The sequence below is a fragment of the Lagopus muta genome, chromosome 26 (assembly GCF_023343835.1).
Source record: "Lagopus muta isolate bLagMut1 chromosome 26, bLagMut1 primary, whole genome shotgun sequence".
Classification (NCBI taxonomy): domain Eukaryota; kingdom Metazoa; phylum Chordata; class Aves; order Galliformes; family Phasianidae; genus Lagopus; species Lagopus muta.
Genome location: NC_064458.1, coordinates 4287640 through 4311141, shown reverse-complemented (window position 1 = coordinate 4311141; position 23502 = coordinate 4287640). Strand labels below are relative to the sequence as shown.

The following is a 23502-nucleotide window of genomic DNA, read 5'->3' as shown; positions in this document are numbered from 1 at the left end:
TCCTGCCCCTGTGCTCGGCACTGCTGAGGCCTCACCTCGAGTGCTGGCTTCAGCTTTGGGCAGCTCAGCACAGAAAGGACACGGAGGTGCTGGAGCAGATGCAAAGAAGGGCAACAAGGCTGCGGAAGGGCTTGCAGAATATGGCCTGAGAGGAGAGGCTGAAGGAACTGGGACTGCTTGGTCTGGGGAAGAGGAGGCTGAGGGGAGACCTTATGGCTCTCCTCAAACACCTGAAAGGTGATTGCAGTGAGAGCAGGGCTGGACTCTTCTTACTGGTGACAGGACGAGGGGAAATGGCCTCAGGTTGTGCCAGGGGAGGTTTAGGTTGGACATCAGGAAGAACTTCTTTACAGAAAGCTTCCCAGGGAGGTGTGGGGAGTCAGCATCCCTGGATGTGTTTCAGAACCGTCTGGCTGTGGTGCTCAGGGACGTGATTGAGTGGTGAATGGTTAGTTAGGGCAGTGTGGTTGGGCTGAGGTGGGACTTGATGATCTTGAAGGTCTTTTCCAACCTGAGCAATTATTTGGTTTTATGTTTCTATACATTGGCTGAACACACCTCTGGGAACAGCAAAGAATACACAGCCATGCTTTCCTTTTTGTTTTCATCAACTTTCGTCTGCAGCTCCATTTCCCATATACAGAAATACGTGGCATGGGAATTTTCAGAAGTAATGTATAGAGTTGCAATTGGATATTCAACTCAACAATTGGATTGAGTGGAGACCTCTCTCAATTGGGAAAAACATCTCTCCTTTCACGTCTGTTCTCTCTATAGTATGTATTTTACAAGAACTGTTCCAAATGTAATGCCTCTTTTTTCATGTCAGCTCATGACATAGGAGGCAGATGTTGGAGGGAGGTTGTAGAGGTTGAACCTTCCCAGCAGTATCCCATTGCATTTTGTTGCTGTGTGACAGATGGCAGCAGAGGGGCAGTCTGATAAAATGGGTCTGACGTGGGAGTGGAGATGAAGCAAAGGGGCCTAATTAAATTCCTCCATGCTGACATTCATGGACACATGCTGAATGTCTGTGGAGACAACAATGTTGTGAGCACAGTGCAAGTGATACATTTCAGTGACTGGGTCATCTCTACTGCTGCAGGTTTTGATGAGCATAGCATGCAGCTCTCATTCACTGCTGATGAAAACACGCAGCTGGTGTGGTGACTGCATCAAGAAATAGCTTTTTCTAACTGAGAACTTGCTCTATCAACCACAAACCATTCTGCATGAGCTGTCTCATTAGATAGTGGCCACTGGAAATATCAGGTAACCAGGAGGTGCTATCAGAGATAGAGAGATGTCTCTGAGCAGAGCAGTGCTAACACAGCACATGGTTTTGCTGCTGACCACACAGACTTGTGTGAGACTGGGACCAGCACTGGGGAGCAGCTGGGCATGCCGTTGCTCCAGTGTATCGTGGTATCTAACAGGCACAAAAACAGTTCAAAGCACTCCTGTACACTGCTAGAGGGCAAATCTTACACACCCTGGGACCGGGACAGTGAGTGATCAGCATCTGCCCCAGCCTGCCCTGATCAGATGGGTGTCAGCTGCGTGACAGAGGATGATGGAGGCTCAGATGCTGTGATAGCAGGGAGGAGTTCTGCTCCTAAGCTGGAGCTCCAAATAGGAGGGATATTGGTTCAAAGGGCAGATTGGAAGGTGGATAAAGAATTGCTTGGAAGGTCATAGCCGGAGAATCGTGGTCAATGACTCTATGTCCAGGAGGCCGATGACAGCTGGTTCTGTCCTGGTTCCAGGGCTCTTCAAGATTTTTATCAAATACATAAACAATGGGATTGAGTGCACCCTCAGCAATTTGCTGTAAACAAGTTGAGTGGGGCAGTTCACACAATAAGACCAGCAAGAAAACCGGGACTGTACCTCACTCACAGCTTCTCTGGGTGCAGGAAGCAGCAGCCAGGCAGTAAGCCTGGGAGCATGCAGTGGAAGAGGGCACCGTGCTACTGAACTTGCTGTATGCATCATCTCTCACTTTAAGAGAGTTGCTACAGAAGTTGAATGTCTCAATCAAGGTTTGTGGTAAAATCTCATTCACTTTCAAAGGAACTGACCTTGACAATCACAAAAGGAACTGGCAACTATTGTCTTTAATAACCATGTCAAGCAAGTGCTTTCTTGCACCACCCTGTTTTGCACGCAGAGCACAGCAGATCAGACCACTGATCCACGTCAATTTTCTTTTCCCCTCAATACCACTTTCCATTAAGAGAAGGCAGCTGAAGAACTGGCCCCCAGGTCAGCTTCCAACCCGAGTCTCCAGCAGCTCAGAACCAAGAGTCCTTGCACACGCTCCAGCTGCTTGCCTTCCCATGTCTTCCCCTGCTACCTGACTTCCAGGACAGATGTGTTGTCCCTCTGAAGCAAAGACCCATCTGGTGAGGAGAGCTGTGCTTGTAATGCATCTTATGCAGCACATAAGTGGGACAAGCCCTCTTTTCTCACCTCACATAATAACTCAGCTACAAGAGGTGACGTTCTACTTGTTACTGCAGTTACTCATTTGTTGCTGTTCGGTCCAACCCTATTCCTGGTCACTGTTTCAGCACTTGGCCTGGTTCCCCACAGCCATTTGGAGTGTCTGTCTCCTCCACATCATCAGCTCAGCCCACAGAGAAATGCAGCTGTGTACCATTTAGCAGTACCCATCTCCACAATAGAACAAAAACACCAGAAACAACAACATTCTCCCTGCAAAGCTGCGGACATATATTGACATATATTTCTGACCATCTCCATCCTCACTCAGTTCCATGTGCAAAGACGTGATTGTATTTGGTTTGGTGAAGACACTGCAGCAACAGAAGGCTTCCTGGCATCTGCTGGAATGAGACCAACGTGCCTTAAGAGCAGCTCTAAGCTCCTCTCAGAGATGATGTAAGGCCATCAGGGGATGACAGCAGATTGAAACCAGACCTGTCGCATCTCACTGTGCTGCTCATCAGTATCCACCTCCACCTCTGCCCATCAATGGAAGCACTGGTCAATGTATAGGACCCCAAACATCCTCCTTCACCCACCATTTAAACAGGAGCCAACAGCAGCTGCAAGTGTCTTAGACCATTCGAGTTACAACCTACCATACATCCTTACAGTGCAAATTGCTACACGGCAAAGCGTAAGGCAGATACGTCAGACTCGTCCAGTTCACAATGGGGAGCAGTGTAATGATGGCACACCCAATAGCCCATTCTTCTGAAAGAGAACCACTCTGGTCCCCCTCCCCCACAGTGCATCATGCAGTAGACTGGTGCAAGTTCAGAGATGGCATTGCTTTGAGGGAGGGACAGAAAGCTCTTGGATGCAATTCGCCTCAGAGAACTTGCTCGGAGCTTGACGAGGAAATGTCCAATAGCCTCCACGCAGCATAGGGGTTGAGCTCATCCTGGTCTCTGCAAAGTGCCCACACATACAGCATCCGCAGAACCTTGTCCTGGAAGGAAAATCCTTGTTAGAGCTTGCATTACAGTCACAGAGCCCCGAGCTCAGTGCTTGTTGCAGAGATGCTCCATACTCCCTCCAGAGAACATTGTAATTTTTCTCTCCAGGTTCTAAGCCCCAAAATCACATGTAAGTTTAGCTCCTGTAACGTTTGCTAAATCACAGTTAGAACAATCAGGAACCTGTAAACTTTTGATTTCTGAAAGCACAATTAGGATTTCCTAATATCTGTGCCTACAAACGTTAACTGACACCCCTGCCAACTTCACAGAATCACAGGGTTGGAAAAGACCTACAAGATCATTTCATCCAACCATCCTCCCATCACCACTGCTACCACAAGCACTAAACCAGATCTTATAGCTCCTCATCCTGATACCTCTTGAACACGGCCAGGGACAGCGACTTCAATAATATCTGACTTGCTGATGAATATTAATTTTTGGTTTCAATCTGGTTTGACTGCCAGGCTCTACTGTTTGTGATACTCAATTAAGTTGAAGGCTCTTGCCCACAGCTACATCCCTACCTTTCCCACAGCAGTCTGTGAGCTGCAGCCTCTCCCCATCAGGCAGTGGAGCTGAAGGGCTAAAGCACAGTGCTATGGGGAGCAGCTGAGGGAATGGGATGGGGCACTCTGAAGAAGAAGAGGCTCAGGGCAGAACCTATGGCTCCCTGCAACTGCCTGAAAGGAGGCGGTGGTCAGGTGGAGCTCAGCCTCTTCTCCAGGGAACAGCATAAGGATGAGACGGAATGGCCTGAAGTTGCACCAGGGGAAGCTCAGGTTGGACATTAGGAACAATTTATTCCCCAGGAGAGTGGTCAGGTGCTGGAATGGGCTGCCCAGGGAGCGGGGGGGTCACCGTCCCTGGTGGTGTTCAAGGAACATGTAGATGTGGCACTGAGAGACATGGTTCAGTGGGCAGCATTGGTGGTAGGTGGATGGTTGGACTGGATGATCTCAAGGGTCTTTTCCAACCCTAGTGATTCCATGACCTGCATGGAAGTCAGGTACATCAGTACCAGCCAGCAGAGAGAGAAGTTATTCTTAAACCTTCTTATCACTGGCTACAAGCACTTGATTTTATAAGTTCATTTTCAGGAAAGAAAAAGAACAGAAAAATCTTACAAAATACATATACACAAAATACACATAACCAAACCATAAAAACCACAAACCACCATGCCTGTCTGCCTTATCTCCAGGGATTCACAGTAGAGTGGATCTGAGAACATTTGTGGTGGACGAGATGCATACTGAGCACACACCAACCACCAAGAAGCAAATGTTCCCTCCAGATAACGAAGCAGCACTGGGGGAACATCCTGAGCTCAGTTCCCAGCTGTGAGCTTAACTATTACATTTCTGACTGAATGCATCAGTCTTTACAGGTTGCAAGGTACAGGTACGTAAATGTGATGAGGGGAAGTTTCTGTATTGCAGCAGGTGTTAGAAATATCCTACACTGAAAGCCATTTTCTTCTTGTTCAGTGTCTCAGCAGCTTCACTTGCTTTGGTTACGCTTAGAAGTGTTGAAAGTGACATCAATTTGAGTAGCACAGATGATGGGGGTGTGTAAGAAGGAATGCAGAGGAGACAAGAAACGAAGAACAACAGAACTTTTGCCTGCTTAACAAAGTGATTGAAGGTTAATGTACTTCTAGAGACCACCATCAATCTGGTTTTCATCCTACTTTACCTATTTTCCTTTTTTGCTATTCTTTTATTTAAGCTGTTCTCATTCATCTCCTTTTCCTTGTAAAAATTAGAAGAAATAAAATCCTGCCTATTCATAGAGACTACTGCCCATGAAGACGGTCAAAATGTGATGCACAAGGGAAAAAGTGAAAGAAACAGAACTCGTGTCGGGCACTGCACAGCTCAGTAAGGAAAGGTCAGAGATTTCCTGGGACTCAGACTCACCTGGACTTGCAGAATACCCAATCTTTGGTGAATCTGTCCAATTCCAATTACCTTAATTAATATACTTGTAACTTTCCCCGCTCCATTATGCTACATGACGTCTGCCTCCCATTTCAAATCCTCTGCCTTCGTTCAAAAGCAGTGTTGCCAAACCACACAACTTCCTTATTTTCAGCCTTCATGGCAACGAGTTCCTCACAGCCCTTTGTATCTTTACTCAACCACCCTGTCAGAGGCTCCCAGTAGACAAACGGCTGATGCACAGTACTCAGCACAACTGGATATGGGACAGTTTCAGCAAACAGAGCTCTGTGAGGCACTCTGTGCCAATGTAGTGAGGCAAGAGCTGAAAAGAAGTTCCTACTTCCAGCTGGCTCCAGTGACGTTCCCAGTTTCCTAACAAACGGCTTCAATGACTCCAGCCTGACCTCCAAGCATCTTCGTGCTCTGTTCTTAAACTGCCCTTTATGAAAGGAAAGGGAGGAAAAAAATAACAGGCTTGGGGGGAATCTGTGAGGAAGCTTCCACAGGAGAACAGTTCAGTTCTGTCCCACAGAGTGCCAAGGCAGTGGAACCCACACACAACCCCTCTGCAGGCTGGGAATTTGCTGGCCAGGCACAGCAGCAACTGGAAGAGAAAGGGCTGCTCCTAACTCCAGCTCCTCTCCTCACTGTGAATTAAAGATTATCTACAACTCTGTGTTCCTTCCAGATGTTTGTAGATTCTCCTCATACAAGATAATGTTCAGCTAATGGCCTATAGCACTTCAAGAGTGTGACAGGGATAAATAGCTCACACTGAGCTGAACGGGATTTCACAGCCAGCACATCTTCTGCCAGCCAATTTAAATTCAAGTTATTGCAGCCTTGTCTACAAGGCATGTCTGATTGAGAACCTACAGGCCCCAAAAGCCACAGCAACAAGCAGCCAGACTCACGGAACTGAGACTCACTGAGCACAGACTCACTGAGCTGTATCCAGGCTGCCCACCTGAAGAAGCTAACACTGATTAAGGAAAACATACAGAGCACAGTTAATGAGTTTTACGAGGTTTCTATCAGTTAACGTCTTCTCCCAGCTCTTTAACATATACATCACCCATCTGTGGTAAGACTGCAGAGAAATACAAGCAGGGCAGCCTGCAAGGATGATTCCACCTGCCACAGCTTGCTCATTCCCTTCAGATTTTCATTCATTTTCTCATCTGTCCATCACTACCAAGAGTATTTTAATTTTAGTCCAGTATTTCTAATGGCCTAGCAAACAGAGAAACTCACTCCCTCACCCAACTACATGACAGTGACTTCACTGTGGGTGATAACAGTTGATTATATGGGCAGCTGTTTTCACCTGTAAAGATCCAGATGATTTTGCTGAACTGACTGAATTACTGAACTACAGTTCTTCTATGTGAGCAGCTGCAGACAAGCTCATGCTTGCTCTGTAGTCCTTCAAGATGAAAGAATGAGACCCAGCTTTGGTCCAAAAGCCAGAGTCATGACTGTAAAGCACAAAAGCAAGCTGATAACTCAGATGTATGTATGCTAATTTGGATGCATGAAGCCATTTCAACTCCACTGCTTGCAAAACAGAGCTTGTCTGTTCTTCCCAGGTGCAGAGAGCATGCAAAACAAAGACCCTGTATTTGATTTATTGTGGTACAAAAAGTTACTCTTGCTCAACCCATTTTCTCAGTCACTTGTGTTGAAGTCAGCTGTTTCATACCCCAGCTCTGTGTCATCTGGAGATCTGCAAAACTCACTGGTGGACAAGACACTGCAACCCTACAGAACCCAGCTTTCCTGTCTATGGTGGGGGGACCACCATTACAACAGAATTCATAAAATAGCCATGTGCTTAGCTGCACTGGCAAGCACACAAGCATTCTAAACCACAGCAACAGATCGTATCACAATCACTGACTGTTAAATGTTCCAGTGGAAATGCTGGTGTAACAACAAAACCAGAGAAAAGTTCTCAAAAATACTCAGTAAAACCTTTAGAATAGGACAGAGAATGCAGTGTGAGTGGATTACAACGTATGTGGGTAAGCAAAGCTGAAATACACCACATACTGCTATAGGGAGCTGCTACAAACTCAATCCATGGCTGAGACGGCTACAGAGGGAGCTGGGGCACATTCAGGAGGTGAGCATCACTTACCGGGTCACCTTCTACCACTTCCCCTTTCTGGTTCTTAATTACCATCACGATCTGAGCTTGAAAAGTGATGATTAATACTGGTCCTTGCTCCATCATTTTTCCCATGGCCAGCTGCAATTAAAGAAAACTCTATTAGAAAATGGAGTGTTTTTGCAGATTAATGTAGAGGCACCAAGTATTTAGCACAACTACACAGCCAAACAATCCCACCATCTCCCAGCACCAAACCCAAACCAAACTCTTCATCAAGTTGTACCTTCTCTGCTCACACGTTACCAGTCCTCCTGCAGAGCATTCTCCCAGCATCTTGCTCTACAGGGAGGTGCCAGCCTTCCTGGTAGTCAATGACAGAACACACTTCTGCAATGCTTTTTTGCTTAATGAGAGGGAATCAGTTCTCAAGCACTGCAGTAACTGACACCATTCCAGTAAGGACTGGATTCCTGGAACCTGCCCAAGTCATCCTGCAATGCAAAGAGCAATTCAAGAACAGATGAGACTAGATGTGTACAAGACCAGGGGGGCCCTTGATGTGCATCCCAGGGTCTGCAAGGAACTGGCTAATGTGGTTGTCAAGCTGCTCTGCATCACATTTGAAAAGTTGTGGCTGCCTAGTTACGTCTCAGTGACTGGAAAAAGGGAAACATCTCTTCCATTCATAAGAAAAGGAGAAAGGAAGATCAGGGAAACCACAGGCCACTGTGTCTCACCTCTGTGCCTGGGAAGATCATGGAGCAAATCCTCCTGGAAGAGATATTAATGCACATGCAAGATGAGCAGATGATCCAAAACAGCCAGCATGGCTTCACCAAGGACAGATCATGCTTGACCCATCTGGTGGCCTTCAATGATGGAGTGACAACTTCAGCAGGCAAAAGAAAGGCAAGTGATGTCACCTACCTAGACTGGTGTAAGGCCCACATGGTCCCACACAACATCCTCATCTATAAATTGGAGAGAGATGGGTTTGAAGGCTGAACAATTGGGTGGAAAAAGAACTGGTAGGAAAGTTGCAACCAAATTGCTGTCAACAGCTCTATGTCCAGGTAGGGGACTGTCACAAGTGGTGTCCTGGGATCAGAGCTCCTCAACATCTTTATCAATACACACAGTGGGACTGAGCGCACCCTCAACAAGTTTGCTGATGACACCAAGCTGAGTAGTGCAGCTGATACAACAGAAGGAAGGAATGGAAAACCCTGCAAGTGGGATGATGTGAACTTCAACAATGATTCAGCAATCCAAGTGCAAGGTGCTGCACCTGGGTCAGGGCAATCCCAGATGTGTGTGTGCACAGACTGGGAGAACTCATTGAGAGCAGTGCTGCACAGAAGGACCCGAGCGTCCTGGTGGATGAAAAGCCAGACATGAGCCAGCAGTGTGTGCCTGCAGCCTGGACGACCAACAGCATCCTGGGCTGCATCAACAGAGGGATGGCAGTGGGCAGGGAGTTGACTGAACCCCTCTGCTGTGCCCTTATGAGGCCCCACCTGCAGTACTGTGCCCAGGCCTGAGGCCCCAGCACAGAAGGATGTAGGGAATGGGGCCAGAGGAGACAACAAAGATGCTCAGAGGGCCGGAGCACATCAGCTATGAGAACAGGCCAAAGGAGCTGAGGGTGCTCACCCTGGAGAGTGGAAGGCTATGGGGAGACCTGACTGCAGCCTTACAGTACTCGTGGGGAGCTTATAAGCAGAAGAGACTTTTAACACAGTCTGATAGTGGTGGGCGAGGGGGAATGGCTTTAAACTACAAGAGGAGAGATTTAGATTAAGTATTAGGAAGAAACTCTACTCAAGGAGCAGTGAAGCAAAGGTTGCCCAGAGAAGTGAACCCATCTCTGGAGGTCATGGATGGAGCCCTGGGCAGTGATCTGCTGGGGGGCAGCCAGTCCACAGCAGGAGGGTTAGGACCAGATGGTCTTCAAGGTCCCTTTCCAACCCAAGACACCTTATGATAATGCCTTCTAGCCAAGCATCTAAAGTTCAAGTCCTTAAGCACGGAACATGAGTGCATACATTGATATTTTAAAGGCTTAATTTTAATTTCAGTGCTGCAAATTTTGCAGAATGTGAACTCCTTCAAATCTTTTACATGCTGATTTTCAAGCTCAGTCAACCCTTTTTCTGGATGAGATCTTTCAGCACAATACCATAAATCTTTTCTAAGGAAATGCATTTAAAAATTTAAACAATCATCTCCCTTTTATGTCCCTTTCTTGCAACACAGAGAGTGTAATATGAATTGCACTGATCACACCTTATGTCAGTCATTTTTCAGCCAGGATAATGTAGTTTTCTCAAGAAACTTTATGCAAAAATAGGCATCCAAGACATATTTATAACAAAATGTCTTTCCAGACACCACTCAGAATTTATGCAGAGCTTTATACTAATGAGCAGCTACCCTACCTACTGTATGGGAACTGCTGAATCATGGCCTGAACCTCTGATTGACCACCTGAGCAGCGCGTCAGCCACGGGAGCACAGGTGAAGGCAATTCAGTGGTGCTGCAGGAAGGGCTGGAGCCTGGCTGCACCTCTCCTAGAGCCATTTAAGAGCTGACTGCCAAGGGGGAAGGATTTCTTCTGGAGATCCCTCCTTTGGAGTTTTGCACTGAGCCCAGGATGCAGGTAAGCATTCTATCTACTCTCTTTTGCATAATAACCTGCTTCGCCAAACTCTCTGGTACATTCCATAATTATAACATCTGTGCATTCATTGATTTTACACCTACCTACACCAAAAAGGTTACTCAGCTTGTAAGGAAACCAAGCCACCTAGACTCTAATAACAGAAAAAAACTTCAGATTTAAATCAGATGCTCAGGAAAAAGGCCATCACGTTTGTTACTCCCAAAGCTTTGATTCTGTTAGAACATGTTATTCATTGCTGGATATTCAGGAGAATTGTCCATGCCACAAGTTTTCCTGCTTATCTGGCACGTGCTTGTAGATACTGCCCAGAGTTGCATGATTTCCTCTGAACCAGACAGATGAGAGATAATATCAGGCACCAACGGTCCTGAGAAGCTTTCTGTCTGTTAATGGGTTGATTATTTTCTTGCTCCCTGAGCGATCATCAGGCAAGTCAGCTCCCATTGCTCTTTCACAGGGCTACAGAAGGTGAACTTCTCAATCTTTTGTTGTAAGGCATCTCCTCAGATGTTTCTGGAACTCTCATGCCTGTTTCAAAGGGTGAATGTACAACGGCCCCATTCTTTTCCTCCACTCACTCACATCCTTTGAGGCAGAGATTGTTACAGGACATAAAAGATCTCATAATCTGATAAAAAGTGGGAATTTCTTTTTGAGACACCTTTGTCATCGAACAAAAGAAAGAAACCAGCAGTACTGTGACAGACAACACCAAAGGCCTCATTAAACTAAGGCAGTACAGCAGACTGGCTGCTAAGTACAACAGTAACACTTCAGACTCCAGAGTAAAGAGGACTACAGAGAGCACAACCACTGTGCAGGCAGTCTGTTATAATGCATGATGACTGTTTTGCCAAGGTGCTCAGCTGCCAACATGGCTCCTGGGGCAGCAGTGCCATTACCTCCCACACAACCACACAGAGCAGCACTCAGGTCTCTGATATCTGCTCCTGCACTGCACAGCCTGGAGTCACAAAAGCACCACATATTGTTATCCCAAAAAACCATCAACAAAGCCCTTCGTAGACAGCACCTCAGTTTTTGCAGGTGGTTCAGACCAAGATGCCCTGGCACAGAGGCAAACCACGATGCTGCAACTTAGGCTTGATCACGCAGTAAAAAATTCCTTCCCCAAACCTGTCCCATGTCTCTCTTCCTGCAACAATGATTGGTTCCTCCCTTATCAAACATGGTAAGTAGACCAGCATGAAGCAAAATAGAGCAAAGAAGAAAACCCCTGAAATCGTGAGTTTCTGATTCATCCCCAAGGTGAAATACAGAAATACACTCACATCAATGTTGTCTACGTCGAGAATCCTGGAGTGGAACTGGAGACCCATGGCTTTGGCTTGCTGGATTGGATGAGCAAGCTGACTGTAAGTCTAAATGAAGCAACAAACTTGTGTTACATGTTTGAATTTGCTCTGTCAAAGAAAAAGGAATTTTCTGCTTAGAGAGAACCATCAGAAAATATGACAATACAAGTTTGTCTGTTTTTTTTGTTTTTGTTTTTTTTTTTTTTTTGCAAATATACTGAACAAGTATGTCTTGCTATATACCCTGCAGACTACCTCAAATGCTCTGTGCTTCACATAACGAAATTCTTCCTAAGAATCCCATCTCCCCTGGCCAGAACAAGAGGTCATTGGTTACAAGAGAATACACAGACTGAGTGCACCTGATAGCCAGGGCATTTGCAGCTCTGATTTGACAGCAGACAGGGAGAAACAGTTTGGGAACGAAGCTGTTTTCCTCACACCCAGCCAGACCCTGCAGGCAGACCAGCTCCTCCTGGCTGCTTTCAGGCACATATGCTTCGTTATTTATGCCTCAAGAACTGTTGTTGGGATTTAAATTTCAGCATTCTCACAGCATTCTTGGCAGCTACCAAGCAAACAGGAGGAGTCCCTACCACGACTCCCCCCACGCTGATCTTTTAACCTTCAACACAAGCATTCAAATGTAAATACCTGACAGAAGAATACTGAGAAAGTCACCAGAGTAAAGCTGGAATGACAGAACAGGGATTCTGGGGACAGCAGGCACAGGCAGCTTTGTTGCTTTACTTGCCTTCCTGCTTTGTACTCTAACATGTTAGTGACCAGCATCACCAACTTAACACTTTCAGCACGGCTCTGTTCACATCTTCTGCATTCTCGTTTCTAAAACTCTCATTTACCTCCTGGTCGTTTTTATGGATGAGTCTTATGACCTTCATTTCTGGCTACCACTAGAAGGGTTTGTATGCTTTTTAGACCACAGTGAATCTATTACTTCCCACTAGAAATCTGAATGGAATTCTACGGTACGATCTCAAAAGTGGCTTGGAATATTAAGGTGGTTTGCAAATAAGGGGGATTCTTTAATACCTTACTCTCGTATTGTGCAACATGGCTGCAAAGATGTTAGCAGCTAACAACCTCAAAAGATTTAAATGCAGGAATTAAAACAACACCAACCAACCCAGCCTTTTCAGTGTGTGAACTTGCAGCCCCCTGGTGGTGGCTGTGACTGGGAAGCAGCTACATTACTTTAAAGCACAGGTCTGCATTGCCTGTAGCAGAACTATTTTGGGACAGAGAGGAAGAGAACAAATGTCCTTTCACGTTTAAATGCTGTTTTCAGGTAAAGATCTGCTTTCATAAAGTTAAAAGGACAACATTACAATCGCTGAATAACAACCAATTCATTTCTCCAAGAAGTGCATCCAATGATCAAAACCTATACCAGAAGAAAAGCAAATTCACCATCTCACCAATAAATTCCATTTTTTGCAGTCAGGTATTCAGGCTGCATGTTACCTAAGCTGCAATTTCAGAAAACCTTGAGCCTGCAAAGACTGCTGGGGTACCACAGTGGAGTTTTGTTTGTAGAACAGTTCCAGGGACGATCTGACTGCCACCAGAAAATCATCACAGAATCACCCGGGTTGGAAGGGACCCCAAGGATCATGTAGTTCCAACCCCCCTGCCTGGCAGGGCCACCAAACATACACCTTTCAGGGTCAGCTCAAACATCTCTTATCAGCCCGTATCTCTGACCAGTGCCAGGACAAGAGAGAGCCACTGTCTTTCCTGTCATTCCTCCATAGCTTCAAGCTCCAGTGGCTCCTTAAAAGCTGAAGTAAGTTAAGAGGGCTTTGTGTGTTCACCTGGTTTTGCACAAAGCCTCCCCAGAACAGCTCAGAGTCAAGGCACCCCAGCAGTCCCAGGAAAACCAGGCAGTTGTGCCCATGTTAAATAAAATTGGAAGCATGTGAATTGGTGCTGCAGAAGCACTAAATTGACTGAAGCTAAGCACTAATTTGATTAAACTCCACAAAATCCCACCATCTGAGATCTTGAAAGACTCCTCAGTTCCTGGAGACTTCTGAATTCCAGGGCCTTAATTGCTCTGAAGTCACCACCAGTACAGAACAATGCACCAAACCTCAAAGGCTCTACTGAAGTCCAATCTAATCATGCAAGGCTTTGAAGGACTGAAGCTAGTTAGACTCATTTGGGATTGGCTCTCAATTCTCTCTCTCTAAACAGCCTTCCTCTCACGTCCATTCTACTCCAGAAGTCCACAGTGCATACTTGACTGCATTAGAGCTTTACAGCATGAACAAATTTAATGGGGGAGCAGAGGCAAAGTGGGTAAGCAGCACCACAGTCATAATGGCCACACAGCTTGCACACCTACTCAGAAGTGAGAATCACAACCTTTTTAGACATTTTTAGTACTCCTAGTACTCTACTTACCGCCTCATAGCACCAATCTTTGAGGATATCAAGCTCTCCAGATATCATAGCCTAAAACAGAAAAATAAAAAATCAGTAAGATATGAGCATTTAAAAATATATGCCATATCGAAGAACTGGAGTATCAGCAGTTTCAGTAGCAAACTGCCTGAAGTCCTACATCCTGAATCAGGAAAAGAGCAAGAATTAACAAAGAGCAGCAATAAGATCTTCTGTAAACACATACGAAGGCAGATGTCATAAATCTTCAGATAATATCCTAATCCACTGCCAGAACACGCACTACCCAGAAATCCTGGGAGGTCTTATTTCAGTGCAGACGTTACAGTTGCAGCCATCTCTCTGATACATGCACAGTCAGTCACCACAAAGACAGCAGTGGCAAAAACAAAGACACATCAGTTTCATTGTCTGTATCTCTAAGCATTGCTTTTGCTGCTTGTTTTCAGTTCATCTCACACTGCTACCTCGCAACCAGAGGATCAGAGGTATGTGATGTGTTTACTGGCATGCACCAGTTTGACATACATTCTTTCAACATCACTGCACTGCAAGATCAACAACAATAACTGCTTTTGTTTAGCCAATCTCATACAAATCTCTCCAGGCAATTCCTGTTGTACCTCTTTGAATGTATCCCATTCTATCCCCACCTTACCTCCAAGACGTTGGGGATTATATCACGCTCGCATTGCTTTAAGAAACGATCTTTATCAAAGGATGGATCCACTTTGAGTATCTCTGTCAAAACCTCTGACATTTCCGTCTTCGAGAACAATCCACCTGACAAAACAATTCAGCAAGACTGGTAGAATGACAACTGCTACCAGAAACCAAGAGAAAAGATGGGTCTTGGGCTTTAGAAAGAGGGAAGGAAGAGTCACCTTGAAACAGACCAAGTTAGGCTTGACATTTACCCCACATACTGCCAACAGCAGGTTGCTGCACTGAATGACTGAATAACAATAAATGCAAAATACTAAAAAGCTTGAGACTCTTTTGCAAAGGTTAGTATTACATGTAGGACATCACTAACAGCAATGGCCAGAAGGTGGACATGCAGTTTCAAAGCAATGATGACACATTACCTATCAAGTCAGTGACTTTGTCTGTGACAGCTCTGGAAGCTCGAATGAATGCATTATCACTTTCGTCATATTTCATTTTCATTTCAAAGAACCCTGAAACAAGAAGAGATGTTAGCATGGAGTCCTTCCACCGAGTCCCTGAACAAGGAAGGACAAGCAGTGTGTTGCAGGTTAAACATGCTACTTCTCTTTCTTGATTAACAAGCTCCAGTTTCAAAAGCTAGTTTTCTCCTCACCTTTACAGTTGTCACTAACTACGGGGTTGGCTCCTTTCACACGAACATTATCACAGTTGGAAGGGACCCAAGGGATCCCCCAGTCCAGCTCCCAGCCCCACACAGCACCACCCAAACCCTTTGGCTGAGGGTGGTGTCCCTCAGGGCTGTGTCCTTTGCCCTAGGAAGGTGCTCTACGCCCACCACCCCCTGGGCCAAAGCCTTTCCCTCACGCTCTGGTTCTCCCCCAGCACAGCTCTGTGCCATTCCCTGCTGCTGTCCACACAGAGCAGAGCTCAGCACTGCCTGCTACTCCCTGCAAGGAGCTGCAGCACCATGGGGCTCCACTCAGCCCCCTCTCCTCACCTGTGGATGCACCCACTTGTGCTGAAGCTGCTGGCAGAAATGACTGCCGAATCAATCTCCATCATCTGTGCAAGGTCATGGAGAACGGGAGAGGTGATTGAAGACTGGAGGAAAACCCAAATCACACCAATCTTCAAAAAGGACAAGAAGGACCTGGGGAACTACAGGCCAGCCAGCCTCACCTCCATCCCTGGGGACAGTGATGGAACAACTTGCTTGGGATGCCATCTCCAAGCAAGTGGAAGAGAAAATATATATATAAGAAACAGTCAACATGAATTCAGCAGGAGGAAATCATGTCTGACCAACCTGGTAGCCTTCTGTAATGCCATGACAAGCTGGGTAGATGAGGGAAGAGCAGAGGATGTAGTCTACCTGGACTTCAACAAGGCTTTTGACAACATCTCCTACAACATCCATGTAACAAAGCTTAGGAAGTGGGGGAAAGATGAATGGACACTGAGATGGATCGAGAACTGTCTGACAGGCAGAGCTCAGTGATCAGCAGTCTGACAGTCTGGTTGGAGGCTGTAACAGCTGGCGTTCCCCAGGAGTCAGTGCTGGGCCAGGTCCTGTTCACTCCCAGCAAGTTTGTTAATGACACAAAGCTAAGAAGAGGAGGGGGCCGAACCAGAATGTTGTGCTGCCACTTAGTGGGACCTGGACAGGCTGACAGTTGGGCAGAGAGGAATCTGATGATGTTCAACAAGAGCAAGTGCAGAGCCCTACAGTTGCGGAGGAATAACTGCATGCTCCAGTACAGGCTGAGGGCTGCCCTGCTGGAAGGGAGCTCTGGGGAGAAGGACCTGGGTGTCCTGGTGGCCAGCAGGTGACCATGAGCCAGCAGTGTGCCTCGGTGGCCAAGAAGGCCAGAGGAACCCGGGGTGCATTAAAAAGAGCGTGGCCAGCACAGCAATGGATGTGCTCCAACTCTGCCCTGGAGAGGTCACGTTTGGAATGCTGTGTCCAGTTCTGGACTCCCAACTTCAAGGAAGACTTCTGGTAATTTCTGGAAAGAGTGCAGCAAAGGGCTATAAAGATGATTATGGACCTGGAACATCTCCCATCTCATACAAGAAAACACTAAGAGATGTTTAGCCTGGAGAAGACTGAGAGGGAATATGATCAGTGCTCATCAATATCTAAAGGGCAGGTATCAAAAGGGCAGGTGTCAAGAGGATGGAGGCTCTTGTGGTGGTGCCCAGTACAAGGGCCAATGGGCACAAACTTGAACCCAGCAAGTTCCATACAAACTTGAGGAAGAACTTCACTGTGAAGGCAGCAGGGCCCTGGCACAACCTGCCCAGAGGGGTGGTGGAGTCCCCTTCTCTGGAGATACTCAAAACCCACCTGGATGCTCTTCTGTGCAACCTACTGTAGAGAATTTGCTCTATAGCAAGACTTGATGATCTCAAAGGTACTTCCAGCCTCTACAGTTCTGTGATTCTGTACAGGGAGAACTGCCAAGGAAGATCTTGAAGGCAGAAAGAAGACTGAAAGTAGGAGCAGGAAGCAAACCCACTGAAACAGATGAGCACTGCAGCAGCAAAGTAGGGCAAAACAAGCCCATTATGTCCATTATCTGTCTCTGGACATAATCAAATAGACCAGAACCACACAAGACAGTTGCAAGATAACAGATAAGTACAGAGCAGCTAGTCAATTAACAACTGGAATGTTGAAGCTTATGCTTCAAATCAAATCAAAAAGTAAAGCCAAAAACAACCTGCAGTTGTACAGGGAATACACAAAAGGAGAACACACGTTGCAGAGCTCAGTGCAGCCACATGTGCAGTGTTGCCTGATTGCTGCAGAGTACAGATATTCAGTATTCTCAGACTATTTTTTTTTAATACATAGAAATGATGCAAAGTCCCACACATTCCAGAGTCCTAAGCAGATGACAACAGAAATCAGCTCACTGAAAACAAGACCTTTCCTCACAATAAGCTCAAGGATGAGAGTAGACCTGCCTGACCTATACCCTGTGACATGCATTTATGTGTCCTGGTCTCCTGACAGTGTCAAGGTGGATCTAGAGTTCTTCAAGCAATTGTGAAAGCTAGTTTTGGTACTTACAGTGGGTGAGACTGACCAAAGACAACGCCTGGCTGGGGGGATGGCAACTTAGGGGCCTGCGGTATTATCATACTTCCCATTCACATCACCCACAGCCACAACTATATCAATACAATGCTGTGATTAGCTGTTGGGGTTATTCTGTTATTAATTATATTCTGTTATTTTTTTTTTTTATATTTTGTATTTTTTTTTTTATATTTTATATTTTATATTCTGTTATTTTTTTTTTAATTATATTCTATTAATTAATTATATTAATTATTCTGTTATATATATAATTCTGTATTCTGTGTTATTCTGTTGGGGTTGGTTGCACAGATGGCATCAGATCCCACAAGGCAAGAATCAGATCAGAGAAAATAACGTGCTACTACTTTGTCTTTGGTACACCTACTATTGAAGACCACGTTGTTGTCCTTGAAATCTTTCCACTGCTGATACCATCTGGAGTCCTTGTGCAGCACCATACCCATGGCCTCCCTAGAAGGTACAGAAGACAGGAACTTGTGAACAAATAACTTGGAGGTGAGAGAGCAAAAAGATGAATATTCTGATGAATGTCACTGAAGCACGCAATAGTACTGAGGCTGATACACAGCGTAAAAAATACCCAGTTTAGTGGAGGCAAGGCAGTGAAGACAGTAAAGCACCTTAGACTTAGCCAAGTCAAATACAAGTCAACAGCAAGATGTTAGAACAGAGAAAATGTAACGTGCAAGTCAGACAGAACATGACGTACACACTCAGTACTTCCAAATGCCCAGCTTGACTATCAGAAAATTCTGTATCATAAACTTATGGTAGAACCTTGCTCTCAGATCTACCTGCTCTGCTCATTTCAACACTTGATTTTTAACCTGATCTGTAAGTTTAAGTCATTTCTGTGCATAATCTGATAAAGATTTGCCCCAAGTTACATGAAATACGTACTCATTAGCTTCAAATATTCGCTCCTCTTTAATCCTCTCGCCTGAGAACTCTGTTCTTTTCCGTAGACGCTCTGGACGTTTGTAAGGACCAGTCTGCCCTAAAACACTTTCATCTATTTCCTTCTTTACAGTTTCTACTCCCTGAAAGGAAAGCAATCCTATTAGGCTGATTTACTGTTCCCCCGTCTTTCCCATAAAAATTAAAAATTGCTTCTGTCAAAGGAAAAAGACAAAGATAAGAGCAGATGTTATTGTCATCTCTCTTACTCAGAGAATCATAGAATGAATCATAGGATGGCCTGAGTTGAAAAGGACCACAATGCTCATCAGTTCCAACCCCTGCTGTGTGCAGGTCACCAACCAGCAGCCCAGGCTGCCCAGAGCCACATCCAGCCTGGCCTTGAATGCCTGCAGGGATGGGGCATCCACAGCCTCCTTGGGCAACCTGTGCCAGTGCCTCATCACCTTCTAACAAGGGTTAGAGGGTGATGACACAAATGCTTCCTTACTGATACGTATGTACAAAGACAGCAGTACCAAGGCTTTCTACTTAACAAATAAATTTTATAATTAGCACAAGTTCAGATGGTCTGTGCCTGCAGCACTAGGTCCCAGAGAGAGAGGTGTACCTGAGAAATAGCTTTGAAGGCTGCTGTCTTGCCTAATTTCTCTCCTCCTTTTGTCACTGACTCTGCTGACTGCTTTGCTGTTTTTGCTGCTTCTTCCACACCTTCCTTTATCTTCCGGCCAATATCACTCTTACTTACTTCATCCAAACTCTGGAAGAGAATAAAGAAGACAATTATAACAACACAGGTGAAAGCACATTTTGTATAAGCCTAAATGCAATAGGGCTAACCAATCTAAGGTGAACACACAGTTTATATGTCACAGGAGAGATTTACTGGGACGCAGTGGCTTGGCACTGAAACTCACACAGCCAACAGCTCTGTGCAGAACAGTTCTGACTGCTCACAGTCACACACACGTTTGTAATAGCTGCTACTCATACATACAAAAACTGTTTCTCCTGACCTCAAAGAGAAGGGCCGTTGATGTTAAAACATTCCAGAGCTTTCCTTTAAAACCACCATTTACTACTTCTTAAGACACAGCAGAGGTTGAGATAGCTCTCTGCTATTCAGATCTTCCTGAAGAAATAGCAAATGCATTTCTCAATCTAACATATTCCTATGTATCACCTAGGCTGTGTTTATCAGAGCCAGCATCTAGCATGCACCTAATTTTTCTCCATATTTAAAATACTATAACAAAAATTCCACAGAGATTTACTCAAGAGACAGAACTCAAGGTGTAGCAACCACTCCAAAACATCTGATGCCTGGAAGAGTTCAATACATAACAAGAAATGAAGTTATGCTCATTAAGTTTCAGTGCTTGGTCCCACCCTACAAGAGAACTTGCTTAATTGCTGAAAAGTCAATCTGCATAGATACAACATCCTCTTTCGTAAGTGCTAAAGAATAAAAGAACCATATGCACCATCTTCAACCTTCAAATGTGAAAGGAGCTGCGGGATGCTCTCCTACACAACATACAACAACTAAGAGATCTGTCACATGTTAATTGCTGCAGCTTTGATAGCAGCTCTATCCTTTACGATCTGCAACAGTGATAACCTTTGAAATAGCAACTACCTGGCTTCAAGAAAAACAAGATGACAATTCAAATACACACAGAACCTCAGAGATGAGCTCTCTTAAAAAAAAGGTGATTCCACAGCTATGTTTTACCTCTTTAACTGTACCAGTTATTTCTTCAAGTTTCTTTTTAATTACTTCTGAGGTCTTCACTGTTTCAGATTCAATGGTTTTCTGTGAAAAAAAAAGAAAACACGATGGATGAGGGCAGAAGATACTCATTCAAAAATACCTTCATGCACAGAATATCCTATTAGCACTAATTTAGAGAAAAAAAAAAAAAGAAAAAAAAAAACCCACTAATTAGGGCTCAGGCCTAAATAGAATTAATTGATTTATCCTTCTTCCTAGCACTTTCAGCAAATGAAAAATGCATTCTTACTGAAAAAAAAATCAGAATATAGCACATTCTCAGCTGGATAAAAATCTGTCTTTGAGCAAACACTAACTGAGTAACCAACACAAGCATTTAATTACTGTGAGTAATGCCATTTAATAGCCTTCAAAGAACGCAAAAGAAGTATTTAAACAAACACTGTGAACATTAAATTTAACGTCCCCAAATTTTATCAGCTTGTCAACTGGGAATTCCAGTGAGCAGCCTGCTGGGAGCATTGCCACTAGAAAAAAAACACTCGAGGTCAACCATTCAGCTGTCAGTACTTCCAGCCAAGCAGAACTTCTCATAAAAATAGGCAGGCTAACCACTAAACAGTTCATTTGCATAAAGACTTAAATTTAACATTAAAAACAGAACTAGCTTAGCAAATAGGCAACGAAAATGTCAAAAGAATTCATGAGAAAGACTTACATATTTCCTCCTTGCTTCTCGAAGTGCATCAGACTCTTCAAGCTTTTTAGCTTCATCTCGGAACTTTTTAATACTTTCCTTCATCTCTTTGTTTTTTGCTAATTCTTGCTTGATGTTCTCCACAAAACCTGATATAAAACCTTTTCTTCCTCCTGAAGAGTAACATCTAGACTAAAAAAAATCATTACATGTTGCAGAATCCAAAAAGAAGTTCAACAAGTATCAAAGGCAGCAGAAAGATTTACTTCAGCCCAGCACTAGGTCACTTCTAAGGTACTGGATGTTCTGGAAACATAGGATACATCTAAGTACCCATTAACAGGCAGTTTGACACTAACCAGGCTTGAAACAGTCTGGTAAGCAGAGCACAACTCCTGCCTGTCGCTTCAATTCAGCCTCTACAAAATTCCTTGAATTCATGAAAAGGTGAAACTTGCAGCTTGGAACTGCTGCTGCTGGGGAACACACCCAGCAGATACAGTATTCTAGTGGGAAACCAGATTCAGCCTGTAGTACAACATTCAGTCATTAGCCAACCTGGTTGATCTCTGAGACAGGCCTGCTCGCTCTGTACACAGCACCACTGTGGATTGCAGGAACTGGGCATCTTCTAGGCATAAGCCACATGCCACTAATGAGACATTTCTGCAACAAAAACAAGTTCAAGTTAGCACACAATATGAAATGACGGTGGTCCTGAAGAGCCGAGAAAGGATGGCAAGCATCCTGAAAATCGACAGTCACCACTGGGAGCAGATTCAGAGTGCTGCTGAGAAACCCGATCAGGCCATGATCATGCTTGGGATCAGCCATAAAGCTTTGTTAACGTGTTTGAGTAGCGCCACAACCACCACAACGTTTGCTTTCAAAAAATCAAAGTCGCAGCCCAAGACACGGCGATGCACGTCCCACACTGAGGCAGCCGAGGCGCTCCGCAGAACCCAGAGCCTCCGGGAGCTCAAACCAAACACAGACTAAGCAGGCTCCGTCCCCCCGCTTGGCTTTACTCGCAGCTCAGGTCGCTCTGCCGCCTCTGAGGGACGCCAGCGGTGCGGGTGAGGGAGCGGAAGGGGAGAGCAGCCCCCGAGAGCCGAAGGCCCGAGCGGTACAAGGGCTGAGAAGCGGGAGGAGGCGGCCCCGCCCCACACCGCGCCGGCCCCGAGGCTCTCCAGGCGCCCCCAGCCCCCCGCCCCGGCGGCGGCTCCCGCTGCCCCACCTCGGTCTCGCGGCACGCCCGAGACCCGCAGAACCGGCCCTGAGCGGACGCAGCGCCCGCGCCCCGCGCTCACCCGGCAGCTACCGGCCGCCGCTGCCGCCATTTTGAGAGCTGAGCGTGTGACCCTCGCGTGGCGCGAGGCAGTGACGTCACCGTCGCGGTGCAACGACATCACTTCCGTGCGGGGAGCGCGAGCCGCTTCCGGGGGCGGAAGTGCGTCCGCTCCGCTGCGCGGGATGCGAGGCGTTCGGCGGAGAGCAGCAGCGTGAGCAGTGCAACGAATGGAACCAGTGGAACCAGTGCAACCCGCGAACGGACAGCAGGAGCTGCTGGAAAGGGCGGGAACTCCTTATGAGTGAGAAAGCAGATGGAAAATAGCTCAGGAATCGTGGCATTGTCCTGAAGGCATTCCTGGAGCGCGTCACCTCGAAACCTCGGGGGAAAGCGCCCAGCAGGGCCGGAGCGACGCCCCCCTCGGTCACAGGCGGGTCTCTCGATGAAGGACTTCTCTGCGTCTTGCACTGCAATTCAGGAGTAGCACAAAGCAGAGCAGGGCGCTTCCAGCACAAGACGAGTTTGATAGGCTTTAGTTTAACAGCAGCCATATGATTACACTCCAACTTGCTTTCTAATCTTTTCTGATAGGATTACAGCTTAAGTAATATCTTAGGGCAACACAAAAAGTAGCGGTCCTCACTCTTTACTTTCTCAGTATCTTTGCCTCTGAGCCAATAAAGTACAGAACGCAGCCCACAGTAACCACTATCCTGTTACTGTCCCACCTCCTGCCTCCGACTGCAGTGCATGCAGCCCCTGCTGAAGCCCACATTAGGAAAAAATAAGCACGTGGTTTCTAAATCCACTTTCAGTTCAGGCCTCAGAATGGCACTGACACAACTGAAGGTGCAGGACGCTTTATTTTGTAAAACCAGCAGTGCCACTGAAGAAAAATCAGCCCCAGTGCTCCTGCAAAGAGCGATCGTCCAGGTCTGAAGGGGGAATCCAAAGGCTCCCCTGTGCCAACGCCATTAACTACTAACGTGGATCTGCAAGTGCATCAATTTCAAGTCTGTCACAAACTGACAACCAAAAAGAACATTCTTGCTTGACACTTCACAGGAGAAAACAAACTCTAGTTTTACTGAGCTCAGTTTACAGATAGCTTTGCAAGCATAGGA

At 45.8% G+C, this 23502-nt stretch overlaps 1 protein-coding gene across 1 annotated transcript; it reads right to left on the bottom strand.

Annotated features, from left to right (window-relative positions):
• Positions 1-2727: 2727 nt before the first annotated feature.
• On the bottom strand, positions 2728-22511 carry TIMM44 (translocase of inner mitochondrial membrane 44). The gene is made up of 13 exons (XM_048927374.1): positions 22398-22511; positions 21646-21753; positions 21109-21279; positions 20391-20471; positions 19266-19415; positions 18638-18777; positions 18102-18187; positions 15045-15137; positions 14615-14739; positions 13957-14007; positions 11506-11595; positions 7557-7667; positions 2728-3460 (listed from the first exon to the last, which is right to left on the bottom strand). The coding sequence occupies exons 1-13, from the start codon at positions 22494-22496 to the stop codon at positions 3341-3343; spliced, it is 1425 nt and encodes a 474-aa protein (XP_048783331.1). The 5' UTR covers positions 22497-22511; the 3' UTR covers positions 2728-3340.
• Between the last annotated feature and the right edge of the window lie 991 nt (positions 22512-23502).

What these genes read in the sequence shown, in the direction of transcription:
- TIMM44 (XM_048927374.1), bottom strand. Translation starts at nt 22,496, where the DNA reads ATGTCGTTGCACCGCGACGGTGACGTCACTGCCTCGCGCCACGCGAGG. An exon ending in CGAATATTTGAAGCTAATGA is followed by an intron (nt 18,188 to 18,637) that starts GTACGTATTTCA and finishes TGTACCTTCTAG; the next exon opens with GGAGGCCATGGGTATGGTGC. An exon ending in TCGACGTAGACAACATTGAT is followed by an intron (nt 7,668 to 11,505) that starts GTGAGTGTATTT and finishes CTTTAATTGCAG; the next exon opens with CTGGCCATGGGAAAAATGAT.